Source organism: Chiloscyllium plagiosum, chromosome 8 (genome assembly GCF_004010195.1).
Source record: "Chiloscyllium plagiosum isolate BGI_BamShark_2017 chromosome 8, ASM401019v2, whole genome shotgun sequence".
NCBI classification, from domain to species: Eukaryota; Metazoa; Chordata; class Chondrichthyes; order Orectolobiformes; family Hemiscylliidae; genus Chiloscyllium; species Chiloscyllium plagiosum.
In genome coordinates this window covers 95,144,052-95,159,621 of record NC_057717.1, presented here as the reverse complement: position 1 = coordinate 95,159,621, position 15,570 = coordinate 95,144,052, and the positions used below count along the sequence as shown (strand labels likewise).

Sequence of the window (15,570 nt, the reverse complement as noted above, 5' to 3'; positions counted from 1 at the left end):
CTACACTGAGAAAAAAGGAACAGAAAGGGAAATAAAATCACATTTTCAAATGTACATTTCATATGTGGCATTCATCACCTCAAACATCCGACCGCTAAGTGATAAGCCCATACGAACCCACGGAAAGACCTTCAGACTTCATCCATACACGTTGCAATCACAGTATCACAACGGGCGGCAAAATAAAATACACAGCCAATTCAGGTAAATCTTAGGCAATACCTGGACTCCCTGAGGTACTTGATAAGAACTGAAACCTCAGCCCACTACCCATCCCCTTGCTACAACACTCAAAGTACTTACATTCAAACACATATTAATGTGAAATACCAAAGAAACAAATCTTCTTTCAACAATTACCTCTTAAACTCTGCCTTCCCAAATGCTGCCAGTCTTCTTGCTGTATCTGATAGACTGCCTTTACTGGCACTAACATGAACACCACAATATTATTACGTATGCGCACAAAAGGTTTGCAGTTGCTTCTTGCTGGCTTGCCCATTGCCCACTTGTCACAATATAGATGGAATAGTGAACGCACTGTTTAAGAGATGATGTACTGTAAGTAAATGCAACCTAGTAGTGCAGCATTCTGTTGATTCACAGCCAAATCTTATAGTAAATGGCACTGGTTAGTATTTTCCAATTTGAAATATTAATATTTTCAATAACTGAAAAAACACACACAGCCAGCATTCTTCAAGTCCCGAGTACAACATGAAATAAAACTCAATACCACCAGATAAAGTAGCATCACAAATCAAAATCATCACACCCCTTTGCTGGCCTTGGCCACCATTGATACCAGAACATGCATCCTCTTAGGTTAATTCACCTGATATTAAATGCATTAAAAATGGGGTAAATCACAGTTGGAGAGATGTTGATTAAGCACACAAGACATATCTGTAAAGTCTGCTATTGGACTAGTAATCATGAGGAACAAGCTCAAATCCCAACAATGCAAATGGGGAATTAAAATTCAAGTTTAATCTAAACTGTTCAACTAAAAGTTCAACAAAAATTCAAAATTAATCAGGAATTTTAAAAATTAGCATTAATAGTAAGGATTACAAAACCACTTGGGCATCATCAAAGCCCATCCAAATCATGAACATCCTTTAAGAGAGGAAATTCAATGGGTTACCAGATCCACAGCAGTATTGCTAATTCTTACCTGCCTTTTAAATGGGTCTAGAAAGCTGTTCAGTTGGACATGAGAAGCTGGTTCATTACCATCTTCCATGACCAAGAAGAATCAGCAATAATTCAAAGAACAAATTCAAGAAAGGCAATGTCATGAAGTGTCCACTTCCACTTTACGTGGGCATTTAACTGAGAGTAATGCAAGCCAAGAGTCAAAGTTTGAACTCTTGTTCATCTCTACCTCAAAGTACAAGCATTCTATCATCTGCAGCGTTTACTAGGATTCCCAAGAGTACATAAATGACTGTCAAGGCCAATTTACATCTTGAAGGTTTTACTGTAACGTGCACAGGATACCCACATCACAGATGATTGAGAGACAGGCTCGAATTGCTTTTGAAAGAGATGGACTTTTTAAAAAATTTGCTTTTGTTCAGGTGCAATGATATGGTGGGACATTCTCAGGACTCCAAGTCCAAATCAAAACTCCCAAGTAAAACCTTCAAATAACCTTAAAGCTCTGCGTTATCCAAGAGATAAAGCAAAGCGAGCTTTCCTTGTTGAGAGATTCTATTCTACTTTGCAATAGTGCAGACTTGGATCTGTGAGGTAACACTATCGAGTATATAGTCAATACACCATTAGCTCTGCCAATTGTCATAGTCTCACAGCACGGAAACAGACCCTCAGTCCAACCAATCATGCTGACCATAAGCTCAAATTAAACTAGTTGTACCTGCCTGCACTTGACTCACATCCCTCTGAACATTTTATTCATGTAAGAAATGAATTCATGCAAGAAATCAGGACTTATCCAAATGTAATATCTGCAAGAAATCTAGAAGTAAGCTTGCAATCTCAGGAGCAGCTGCAAAATCCACACTATTCAGTCCGTTTTTTTGTACTTCAAGGCAAAGAAAGTGTGATTGTTGTGTAACATCTCAGGTCCTCAAAACCTTCCAAAACCCTTTACAATCCAATCACACAGTTTAAACGTCAGCAATCTGTTTCCTGATAAAACATACAACAGGATGCTGAACAAGCATAGCTGATAAAGCAAAATATGCAACCTAAGATTTGTAACTGCAACCTAATAAAAAACAGAATTGTACTTCAAGTTAGGGCGACCATATTTAATTTTTGATTTATCCACTAGAAATAGTTTAACCACAAATTATATTTGAACTTGTTCATTCCTGGCCTCTGGAGATGTGGCACAGCTAATCTGTTGAATTAATCAATCATGTAAATTCCAGGATTAAAAGTTAATAAGAGTAATTACATATCCTGCTGCTAAATAGTAGCATAGCTCCTACACTTCTCTGGGAGAGAAAAGGGAGGAATCATATTTAAGCCAATACCTGTATGATGAACTTCTTACAGAACACTTAATGCTTCATCTCACATGGCACCAACGATCACGAAGAGATCAATTACTACCCCAATAAGCACATATGGTTACCAATCCAAGATGGAGAAAGTGAGGTCTGCAGATGCTGGAGATCAGAGCTGAAAATGTGTTGCTGGAAAAGCGCAGCAGGTCAGGCAGCATCCAGGGAACAGGAGAATCGACGTTTCGGGCATAAGCCTGAAGAAGGGCTTATGCCCGAAACATCGATTCTCCTGTTCCCTGGATGCTGCCTGACCTGCTGCGCTTTTCCAGCAACACATTTTCAGCTACCAATCCAAGATGGTGAGGAAAAGAAATCCAAAGGGAGGTTCAAGTGGGGAGCCCGGAGTGAGACTCTGGCAGCTGTACACTGTAGCATCAGAGAAGGAAAAACTGGACTTGAAGTTGTCTTTTTAAATTTTATTCTGTGAATGGCATTTACGGACATGATTTTTCACCGTATTTTGTATCAAATGCACTTGACAATAAAAGGATATTCATAAAGTACCTAAGTTAAACCAGTACAATGTTAGACACAAATGGAAACATGCAGAAAATGGTGACCTGCTGTAAGCTTCCTGGAAGAAGTTCTTCTCTTTGTGGGACAACAATCTACTGAAACTTGTAACATTTACAATTTCTTTTAAAAGACCCAGTATCAACCACAGCCTGGTTATTCACTTCTGAGTCTGAAGGTTCGAGACCCACAACAGGAAGTGCACAAAATCAAGGCGCATGCTCCAGTGCAGTACTGAGTGAAGGTGCAGAGGGATTTCCCAAACTACTCGAGCCAACACTTATCACTCAAACAACACAACAAACATTTCATACAATGACTGTGCATCAAACAGAGACTATGCTTCAATTAGGACTTGATTTGTTAGCTAAACAGAAGACCTTGCGACTTCAGAAAGGATGATGTGAATACAGTTGTTCTTTTGCTTTCATCAAAAAGACCTGCGATTTGGCAAAATGCCAGATTGTCATATGTGGGATTCTGCTGTGCACAAACTAGCACTCCTTCCCATTACAAGTTGACAAAACTTCAAAAATACTTAGTTGGCTGAAAAACACTTTGGGATGCCCAGTGGTGGTGTAATGCATAAACAGAATTGCAAGTCTTTCTTAGTCATCTGTGCAAGCTTTCCCCGAGTGACTGACAGCGTAATCAAGCCAATATTTAGCCCTCAAACAACATCACACAAAAACAAAACATTACATATAACAGGACCACCATTCAAAACAAAATAAAACACTCCACTGGATATACAGAACACTTTAGAATGCCCAGCGGTTGCAGAAAGCACCTTATGGATGGGTGCAGGAGAAAATTACTGCAGGTGCTGAAATCTCTACTGAAAACAAAAAATTCTGGAAATCACAGTGGATCAGGTAGCATGCGAAGACAGACCAAGCTAATGTTTCAAGTCTAGTTAACGCTTCATCAGAGCTGACATGAAGTGTGGAGGGGACGGTGTTCATGCAATATTGGAAAGTGAGAATGATAGAACAATTGTCAAACCTTAAGAACAGGTAGTCCCACGGGGGGGGACATGGTGACAGAGAAAGCAACAAGTAAAGCCAAAGGGGGAGAAATAGCAGCGAGTTCACAATCTGAAGGTATTGAACTCAATATTAGATCCAGAATAGATGGATGCAAGTTGCTCTTTAATACGTCCCGAGGAAGGGTTACACCAGAAACGTTGACTTCTCCACCTCCTGATGCTGCCCGGTTCGCTGCGTCCCTCCAGCCTCCTGCTTGCCCACCTTGGATTCCGTGCATGTGCCGCTTCCTTTTTAATAAAAAAAACAAGACAACTGCCTGAACGTTGCCGGATCAGCGGCATCTGTGGGATCGTGCTTTACCAAAACTCTGGTCTTGTCCTCGCCCCTGTGTATTTGGGAGGCTTATCTTAATTGGGGCGGCACGGTGGCTCAGTGGTTAGCACTGCTGCCTCACAGCCCCAGGGACCTGGGTTCAATTCCAGCCTCGGGAAGGTGTGTGTGTGTGTGTGTGTGTGTGTGTGGAGTTTGCACATTCTCCCAGTGTCTGCGCGGGTTTACTCCCGTAGTCCAATCCAAAGGGTGGATCACAAATGTTAGGTGCATCATTCAGAGGGAAATGGGCCTGGGTGGGTTACTCTTCAGAGGGTCAGTGTGGACTAGTTGGGCCGAAAGGGCCTGTTCCCACGCTGTAGGGAATCTAAAAAAGAAGAAGGGCTAATGCCCGAAACGTCGATTCTCCTGTTCCCTAGATGCTGCCTGACCTGCTGCGCTTTTCCAGCAACACAATTCCAATCTAAAAAAGAATCCAACCACCGCCTGGGGCGGCGAAAGGGCGCTATGTCAATGCAGCTTCCCCTTCCCCGAGCCGTGGCGTCACTCACCTGTCGGGCTTTCGCCGCTCCCCGGCCCTTAGGCTCGGGAGATCTCTTATTCCTGTGCATTTCGGAGTGAGGGAGGGAGTGAGTGAGGGAGGGTGGTGCCGCGGCCTCTCGCCTCCCTCACGGCCTCAGGGAGAAACCCAATCCTTCTCCTGCCGTTTACTTAAAGCGGGGGCTACATCAAATGGCATCACGATTCCCGGCCCGATTAAACAACCGCTCACTTTCCAATCACTCCAATCCCCCCTTCTCTAAACTCGGAGTTTTTTAATCTTCACTCCGACGGGGTTTAACTCCTCGGTGGTCAACAACAATCGGACGGCTCTGCCCGCACTGTCGCAAAGGCTCCAAGGGGGGGGAACGGCCCGCGGCGTCGCAAAGACGCTAACGGCGCTTGCCCGTACTGTCGCGAATAAGTTTCCCCACCCTCCACTTGGCCCACCGTGAAAGCCGGCCCTTCCCGTTGCATGTCGGGAGCTGTAGTGCGCGGCCGCACTGCGGGTCGCTACGGGGTGGGGAGGTAGGACTACAATACCCAGGGGGCGCTGCGCGGAGCGGCGCGCAGGCGTGCTGGCCTCGCCTGAGCGGGCGGGAAAAGGCGTCGTTCGTGTGAGGAGACGGGCAGGCGGGTGGGAAATTCAACCTGTCACCGGTGAAGATTTAAACAGGCTGTAATTTTAAATAATATTGTTCGCGTTTAAGAAAGTAATTGGTGGAAGTGGGTTTGTTTCGAAAGGAGTGAGGTCGTCGAGGGGTCAGTCTGGGGAGTTGCCCCTTTTATTCCCCTCTTTCCCACCACCACCCCCCACCCACAAGAAAGTAATTGGAAGAAGTGGATTTGATCCAAGAAAAATGAACCCCGCACGTGTGGGGGTCTGTCTGGGGAGTTGCCCCTTTTTGACCCCCCCCCCCCCCCATCTGTCTTTGAACCAGGGACTCCAGAGGCTTGGGCACAGGGGTTAACTTGACACTGCCTCCAGGTTTTAGATTAGATTACATTAGATTAGATTACATTACGAGAACGTGCAAACTCCACACAGTCAGTCGCCTGAGGCGGGAATTGAACCCGGGTCTCAGGCGCTGTGAGGCAGCAGTGCTAACCACTGTGCCACCGTGCCGCCCACAGGTTAATCATAAACACCGAGGGAGTGCTGCACTGCTGTGGGTACAGTCTGCCAGGCTGGGAGGTGCACCGTCCCGGCAGCAGCATAAATCGGATTCACATCTCTTTCCACCCCCCCCCCCCAATCCAAGGGACGCCTTCATTTCGAGGTTTATCCCTCTCCATCAGCCTCCGCAAACAAAAGGCATCCACTAGAACTTTGTGGGAAGCTAGAGAAGTGATTGCTGGGCATCTTGCTGAGATAGTCACAGGTGAGGTGCTGGAAGACTGGAGGTTGGCTAATGTGTTGCCACTGTTTAAGAAAGGCGGTAAGGACAAGCCAGGGAACTATAGACCGGTGAGCCTGACCTCGGTGGTGGGCAAGTTGTTGGAGGGAATCCTGAGGGACAGGGTGTACATATATTGGAAAGGCAAGGACTGATTCGGGATAGTCAACATGGCTTTGTGCATGGGAAATCATGTCTCACAAACTTGATTGAGTTTTTTGAAGAAGTAACAAAGAAGATTGATGAGGGCAGAGTGGTAGATGTGATCTATATGGACTTCAGTAAGGCATTCAACAAGGTTCCCCATGGGAGTCTGGTCTGCAAGGTTAGATCTCACGGAATACAGGGAGAACTAGCCATTTGGATACAGAACTAGCTCAAAGGTAGAAGACAGAGAGTGGTGGTGGAGGGTTGTTTTTCAGACTGTAGGCCTGTGACCAGTGGAGTGCCACAAGGATCGGTGCTGGTTCCACTACCTTTCCTCATTTATGTAAATGATTTGGATGTGAGCATAGGAGCTACAGTTAGTAAGTTTGCAGATGACACCAAAATTGGAGGTGTAGTGGACAGCAAAGAAGGTTACCACAGATTACAATAGGATCTTGATCAGATGGGCCAGTGGACTGAGGAGTGGCCATTGGACTTTAGATAAATGCGAGGTGCTGTATTTTGCAAAAACAAATCTTAGCAGGACTTACACACGTAATGGTAAGGTCCCAGGGAGTGTTGCTAAACAAAGAGACCATGGAGTGCAGGTTCATAGCTCCTTGAATGTAGAGTTGCAGGTAGATAGTATAGTGAAGAAGGCGTTTGGTATGCTTTCCTTTATTGGACAGAGTATTGAGTACTGGAGTTGGGAGGTCATGCTGTGGCTGTCCTATCGGAAAGATGTTGTGAAACTTGAAAGGGTTCAGAAAAGATTTACATGGATGTTGCCAGGGTTGAAGGATTTGAGCTAGAGGAAGAGGTTGAATAGACTGGGTCTGTTTTTCCTGGAGCGTCGGAGGCTGAGGGGTGACCTTAAAGAGGTTTATAAAATCAAGAGAAGCACGGATAGGATAAATAGACAAAACCTTTCCCTGCGGTGGGGCAGTCCAGAAGTAAAGGGCATAGGTTTAGGGTGAGAGGGGAAGATATAAAAGAGATCTAAGGGGCAACTTTTTCACACAGAGGGTGGTGCGTGTATGGAATGAGCTGCCAGAGGAAGTGGTGGAGGCTGATACAATTACAACATTTAAAAGGCATCTGGATGGGTATATGAATAGGAAGGGTGTGGAGGGATATGGGCCGGGTCTCATTAGAGAGAGGTGACCGGTGGCGATTTAATCTGAGGGTCACCTCACCTCAGATGAAAGGAGAGGTTGAAAAAGAGAGCTCTCATCTGTTGGCATCACTTTGCATTGCAACCCAGCCAACTGAGCTAACTGGCTCCCTTATGGTACTGGTGTGGATTTTCCATGGATGGTCAAACCCAGTCTCATTGCCATTCTACATTTACTGCTCCTGCAGAAATGCAGAGTGCGTGTTAAATGAAACCGTGTCCTGGTGCAGCGTCGAAATGAATGGCGCTGGAAAAGCACAGCAGGTCAGGCAGCATCCAAGGAGCAGGAGAGTCAATGTTTCGGAATTCCTGATGAAGGGCTTATCCCCAAAACGTCGATTGTCCTGCTCCTCAGATGCTGCCTGACCTGCTGTGCTGTTCCAGCGCCACACATTTCGACTCTGACTCTCCAGCATGTGCAGTCCTCACTTCCTCCTGGTGCAGTCTCGTTGGGAAAGGTAAACCATGATACCTTTTTCACAGTAGTTGCCCTATTCTGTGATAACCACTTTGACACCTGTTGTGAAATAGCAAGCAGGTAAAAGTAAGTATGAGGCTCGGGTGCCAGCTGGTTAGAAAGCTAGATAACTACAATGCCAAGTGCCACATGTATTGAGTGCCACAGAACAATGTGAGAAGGATACCTTGAAACTGATTGAGTGTTTAAGGGTAGGTGACTGGCTTGGCAGAGAGGAAGCAGTTGAGTAGTTACCCAGTAATTTGACTAGGTATTTCATTGAGTAACTTTTCCCAGGTGACCGTTAACTGCAGCTGAATCCATCAAAATCTCAGATTTCAAGCAATACTTTTGGAATATTCCAGGTGCAAGTGAATCTTCAATTTCCCAGGCAATTCCCTCTTCTACATCAGGCATTCCATAGGATCCTGATATGCAACTACCATCTGTGATGCAGAAATAACTATTGGACCATCAGAAAATCTAGGCCAATGAGTTTCTCTATTTGCAGCATTCCCTCTTGAGTTACACCAGCTTCATGGTTTTTTTTTGTGTTTCCTCATTTATTGTGGGATATAATTAAAGGATCATACTTCTCTAGAAGGCCTATAACTATTCAGTACGGGAGTAAATGTTCAGTTATAGATGTATCATTAAAGGCTACATTCAACTTGATAATTTATGCATCAGGTAGTCTCTTGTCACTGAATAGTTTTTGGGAGAGAGGCAGTATGAAGTAAATTTTGTGATATAAGTATGTACTTTTAGTAAATTTATTGATGTTTTCTTCAGAATATGCAATTGATACTATAACAAAATATTTCACACTACAATGCCAGCTTCTAATGATTTGATAAAATGGAGCTAATTCTGTGTGATTTTATGGATATGATGTGAGCCTGAAATTGAAGTGGAACAAAGTAATTGTTGGTGAGATAATTATCACAAGATGTTATTGATGTCAAGTCTCTATAATTGCCGACAGATTATTATTTCCCAATATATTTCGCAGAAACTACATTATATGGAGAATAATTGATGGGAGTACAAGGCAACTGTCTCATTTGTAGAATTCAGGTGGTGTTGGAAATACAGAGCCACAAATACTGAAGTTTGAAATGAGATTATAATCCTGTCTTTCTTCTAGGTTTTAGCATTGCTCAAATAGACTATAATTGTTTCTTCCAATTTCATACCGTGTCATTTATACAGAGCCTTTATCACAGTAAAACGTCCTGAGGGGCTTCAAGGAGCATTATTTAAAAAACTGCTATTAAGCTTCAGAAGAAGATCTTAGAGCACAGTACCAGAAACTTGGCCAAACAGGTAAAGGTGAAGAAAAGCAAAATACTGCAGATGCTGGAAATCTGAAACAAAAAGGAAAATGGTACAGAACCTCATCAGATCTGGTAGCATCTGTGGAGAGAGAAATCAAAGTTGACCTTCTGAGTCTGCTATGACTCTTCTTCAGAACTGTAAAGTTTAAAGTCTGTCTTAAAGAAGCTAGAGAGGTTTAGGGAGTAAATTCCAAGTTCGAGTTTAGAGAGTCGAAGGCACAGCTGAGGAAGTCAGGGGTGTACAAGAGAAATACGATGGATCCACATTTCTGTATAACCATATTTGTCTACTCCCTGCAGTTGGGACAGTTTTATTTTGCATTACTGACGTTGTTGTAATAATCTGTATGATAAACAAGGCTGTGATCTCACAGTACGGGATACCTCACCTTATGTCCAGTTTGTTGCCTACAGGTGTGGTGCAGGACACAAGATAATTAACCTTTTTTGAGAGCATCTCTTGAAGGCTATTTTTTGATTTTTAGGGACTACTTCTTGGTTTTCAGGGCCTACATTTTCATTCTCACTAGCTCCTTTATTAGGTGGTCCGTCACATTACCTTCAGTTTTTGTGTTGACAAGCAGAATTAGAAAGATTTATTAATATCTTCAATAATTAAAACGAGGTCATTAAATTTAAAGCCACAAAACACAGGTAAAGCATTCATTGTTTAGATACCACTGTTTTTAAATTGATACAAGGCAATCGGTATCAGTTAGCAATATAAAATTGTTTACAAAATAGCTGACATATACTGAAATAAAAACAGTGCTGAAGAAACTCAGCTGGTCTGGTAACATCCGGGAAGAGAGAAACAGAATTATGATTTCAACTTCAATCACTCTTCTTTGGGGTCCAAGAAGACTTGCTGAATTTCTCCAGCATTCTTTTTTTCATTTCAGACCTCCAGCATCCACGGTACTTGGCTTACTTGGCATATTCTGATGCTGTTTTGTGGTTTATGATGTATGTTAGTCTGCATAATATATACAACAAATAGTCTGTTTCTTCTTGAGTTGAACATTAGAAGTTCATTTACAGTGAGCTACAAAGGGACTCCCTGGCAGCAATGCATCCCACCCCAGTCAGCTCAATGCATCCTGTATTCATTTTGGACAGAAGATCATTGAAATGATGTCACCTGCCCTCAGGTGTACCTGTACACGCAGTCACCGTCATAGATGTCAGATCAGCCTCCTTCAGACTGAGCCCATGGAAGGTGACTGGCCAGAATGGAGACTTTGGCAATGCACTCAGATCCTGCGCAAACCAGCTGGCGGAAGTATTTGCAGGTGTATTTAAACTGCTCTTACTTTGAGGTTCCTACCTGCTTCAAGAAAACTATCATTGCAGTGGCAAAGAAAAGTCAGGTAATGTGCCTTAATGACTACTGCTAGCTCGCTCTGCCATCCATCATTATGAAATGCTTCAAGAGACAAGTAATGGCATTCATCAGTTCCAGCCTCCCAGATTGCCTTGATCCACTACAATTCACTTACCGATGCAATAGGCCCAGGGCAGACACCATTTCCCCAGCTCTATGCTCATCCCTGGGAACGTCTGGATAATAAGGACACCTGTGTCAGACTCCTTTTTATTGACTTTCGCTCTGCCTTCAGCACCATAATTCCAACCAATCCCATTTCCAACTCAGAGACCTAGGACTCTGCTTTCCAACTCTGCAACTGGATCCTCAACTTCCTGACCCACAGACCGCAATCAGTCAGAATAGGCAACAACACATCCTCCATGATAATCTTCAAAACCAGTGCCCTGCAAGGTTGCACACTCAGCCACTTACTATACTGCTTATATGCTCACAATCTATGTGGGCCAAATTCAACTCAAACTCCATTTACAAATTTGCTGATGACATCACTTTACAGGGTCGGATTTCAAACAAAGATGAGACAGAGTACAGGAAAGAGATAGAGTATTTTGTAGCATGGCTTAAAGGCAACAATCTCTCCCTCAATGCCAGCAAAATGAAGGAGATGGTCATCAACATCAGGAGGCGAAATGAAGGACACACACCTCTGTATCAACAGTGGTGAAGTGGAGATGGTCGACCGCTACAGTCAAGAAAGCACACCAATGCCTCTATTTCCTCAGAAGATTAAGGAAATTTGGCATGTCCACAATGACCCTTACCAATTTTTATAGATGCATCATAGAAAGTATCCTCTCTGGATGCACAGATCTTGGTATGGCAGAGCTCTGCCCAAGACCGCAAGAATTTACGGAGGGTTCAGAATGCAGCCCTAGCCATCATGAAAACTGGCGTTCAATCCACTGACTTTGTCTATACTTCCTGCTGCCTGGGAAAGTAGCCAATGTAATCAAAGACCCCACTCACACCAGTCTCTTCCACCCTTTTCTATTGAGCCGAAGATACAAAAGGTTTAATGCAGGTACCAACAGATTCAAGAGCAGCTTCTTCCCTGCTGTTATCAGACTAATGAATGGCTCTCTCATGTAGAGTCATACAAGCACAGAAACTGACGCTTAGGTCCAACTTGTCCGTGCAACCACATATCCAAAATTAAGAAGTCCCATTTGGCAGCATTTGGCCCATATCCCTCTAAATCCTTCCTATTCATATATCCATCCAGATGCCTTTTAAATATTGTAATTGTACCCACATCACCACTTCCTCTGGCAGCTCATTCCATACATGCACCACCCTCTGTGTGAAAAGTTGCCCTTCAGGTTCTTTTTAAATCTTTCCCCTCTCACCTTAAACCTATGCCATCTAGGTTTGGTTTTGCTCCCTACAGTGGGCAAAAGACCTTGGCTGTTCACCCTATCCAAGCGCCTCATGATTTTATAAACTTCTTTAAAGTCACTCCTCAGCCGCCAACACTCCAGGGAAAAAAAGCTCCAGCCTATTCCGCCTCTCCATCCAGTCCCTGCAACATCCTTGTAAATCTTTCCTGCACCCCCTCAAGTCTAACAACATCCTTCCTATAGAAAATGATCAGAATTGTACACAGTATTCTAAAAGTATCCTGTACAGCCATAACATGGTGTCCCAAGTGATTTACTAGTTGTTCTGACCAATGAAAGCAAGTCAGGCAAACACCTTTTTCACCACCCTGTCTAACTGCGATTCTACATTCAAGGAACAATCTGCCCAAATTCCTAGGTCTCTTTGTTCGGCAACACTTCCCTGGGCCCTGCCATTAACATTATAACTCCTGTCCTGGTTTGCCTTCCCAAAATGCAACACCTCACATCTACCTGAATTAAACTCCCCCTGTTACTCCTCAGCCCAGTGGCCAATCTAACCAAGATCCCATTGTACTCTGAAATAATCTTCTGTGTCTTACACTACCTATTTTGGTGCCATTTGCAAACTAACTAACCATGCCTTATATTCACATCCAAATCATTTCCATAAATAACAAAAAGCAGTGGATCCAGCACTGCTCCTTGTGACACACCGATGGTCACAAGCCTCCAATCCGAAAAGCAACTCTCTACCACCATCCCCTGTCTTCTACCTTCAAGCCAATTTTGCATCCAATTGAATAGCACCCCCTGGATCCCATGAGATCTAAGCTTACCAACCTGTCTACCATGTGGAACCTTGTTGAACGCTTTACTGAAATCCGTATAGACAATGTCTACTGCTCTGCCTTCTTTGTCACCTTTTCAAAAAACTCAGTCAAGTTAGTGAGATGTGATTTTCCACACAAAAAACCATGTTGACTACCCATAATCAGTCCTTGACCTTTCAAATGCATGTAAATCCTGACCCTCAGAATCCCCTCCAACAACTTTGCCACTGCTGATGTCAGACTCATTGGTTTATAGTTCCCTGGCTTTTCTTACAGCTTTTCCTGAATAATGGCAACACATTAACCAATCTCCAGTCTTTTGCACCTCACACATGGCTGTTGATGATACAAATATCTCAGCAAGGGCCCCTGCAATCTCTTGCCTCACTTGATTAGAGATAGCATAGCTTTCTGAGGGACAGATCATATCTGAAAAGCCTTATTGAATTCATTGAGGATGTGACAAAACACATTGAAGGTAGAGCAGTGGATGTGTTACATATGGATTTTAGCCAGGCGTTTGATAAGGTTCCCCATGGTAAGGTCATTCAGAAAGTAAGGAGGCATGGGATACATGAAATTGTGGCTGTCTGGTTATAGAATTGGCTGGCCCATAGAAGACAGAGGGTGGTAGTAGATGGCAAGTATTCAGTCTGGAGCTCAGTGACTAGTGGTGTTCCATAGTGATCTGTTCTGGGACCTCTGCTCTTTGTGATTTTTATAAATGACTTGCCGATGACACAAAGGTTGGTAGAGTTGTGGATAGTGTGGAGACTGTTGTAGGTTGCAACAGGACATTGACAGGATGCAGAGCTGGGCTGAGAAGTGGCAGATGGAATTCAACATGGAAAAATATGAAGTGATTCATTTTGTAAAGTCAAATTTAAATGTAGATTACAAGATTAAAGGCAAGTTTCTTGGCTGTGTGGAGGCACAGAGGGATCTTGGGGTCCACATTCATCGATCCCTCAAAGTTGCCACCTAAGTTGATGGGGTTGTTAAGGAGGCATATGGTGTGTTGGCTTTCATTAGCAGGAGGATTGAGTTTAAGAGCTGCGAGGTTATGCTGCAGCTCTATAAAGGCCTGGTTAGACCGGGTTGGTGACGATTCGCCACAGCACATTTACCACCGCTGATTAGCCACTGCCAGTTCACCACCAGCGTGTCTCCACTGGGGTAGTTTGACCTCTGGAGACTATTCGCCACCGGAAATATATATATGTACTGATTGTTTTCAATTCCACCTGTTCTTTCATACTTCTCAATCCCCTTTATTTATACAACAACATGGTACACATCGATTAAAAAAAAATGAAATAAATATCATTTTATTGGTTTATACACAAAAATGAGTTACAAAGACTTATGGTGGCAAATCATCCTCAGTGGCCGATGGGCGATGGATAAGCGTCCTCAACAGTGAAAGGGCAGTGGCTAATCGGCGGCGGCGAATGGTCCCATCCCGGGTTAGACCACACTTGAAATATTATGTTCAGTTCTGGTCACTTCATTATAGGAAAGATGTGGAAGCTTTAGAGAGAGTGCAGAGGAGATTTACCAGGTTGCTGCCTGGACTTGAGGGCATGTCTTATGAAGAAAGGTTGAGGGAGGTAGGGCTTTTCTCATTGGAGCGAAAAAGGATAAGAGGTGACTTGATAGATGATGAGAGGCGCGGATAGAGTGGATAGCCTGAGTCGTCTTCCCAGGGCGGAAATGGCTATCACGAGGGGGCATAATTTTAAGGTGATTGGAAGAAGGTTTGGGGGAGATATCAGAGGTCAGTTCTTTACACAGAGAGTGGTGGGTGTTTGGAATGCACTGTCAGCAGTGGTAGTAGAGTCAGATGCATTAGGGACATTTAAGCACTCTTGGATAGCCACATAGATAGCAATAAGATTAAGGGTATGTAGGTTAGTTTGATCTTTAGAGTAGGATAAAAGGTCGGCACAACATAAAGGGCCATTACTGTGCTGTACTATTTTGTATTCTCTGTTCCCACAAAGTTCTGGGAAACACCTGATCAGGTCCTGGGGATTTATCTACCCTTATGCACTTTCTCTTCTGTAATATGAACTCTTTTCAAGACATCTCTGTTTATCTCCCCAAGTTCCTTACGTTCCATGTGTTTCTCCTTAGTAAAGACTGATGTGAAATATTCATTTAGTATCTCACCCATCTCTTGTGGTTCCACACATAGATAGCCATATTGATCTTTAAGGTGCCCTATTTCTCCCTAGTTACTCTTTTGCCCTTAGTATACTCATAGAGTCTCATTAGATTCTCCTTAACCCTATTTGCCAAAGCTGTCTTAGTTCTTACTTAGTTGGCACAAGTTGGCATTGAATCTTCATTATATGGTGCTCTGTCTGTTGTCATGAATGGATGTGTATTGCCTGTCATAGATGTGGTATCTAACCTGATATCTTAAGTGTCACTAGTTTACAACAGACTGTTTTGGACATAGTTTCCTGGTTTGTCAACAAACATTACACGAATGGTATATTTAATTTGTCTCACAAAAGGAAATTTAGTGAAACAGTCAGTCACCAGAATGCAATCATGACCTTGGGCAAGGAAAATCTCAAT

General features: G+C 43.5%; 2 protein-coding genes across 2 annotated transcripts in view; one reads left to right on the top strand and one right to left on the bottom strand.

Annotated features, from left to right (window-relative positions):
- cc2d1a (coiled-coil and C2 domain containing 1A) overlaps positions 1 to 5,286 on the bottom strand; it is a 79,563-nt gene extending 74,277 nt beyond the window's left edge. The window contains exon 1 of the mRNA XM_043694794.1: positions 4,924 to 5,286. Within this exon, the coding sequence (XP_043550729.1) occupies positions 4,924 to 4,983 (60 nt within the window). The 5' untranslated portion in view covers positions 4,984 to 5,286. The remainder of the gene's footprint in view (positions 1 to 4,923) is intronic.
- A 254-nt stretch (positions 5,287 to 5,540) lies between these two features.
- Positions 5,541 to 15,570, top strand: part of LOC122552360 — a 50,725-nt gene continuing 40,695 nt past the window's right edge. Inside the window, exon 1 of the mRNA XM_043695110.1 lies at positions 5,541 to 5,572. The gene's annotated coding sequence lies outside the window, so the exon portion shown is untranslated. The remainder of the gene's footprint in view (positions 5,573 to 15,570) is intronic.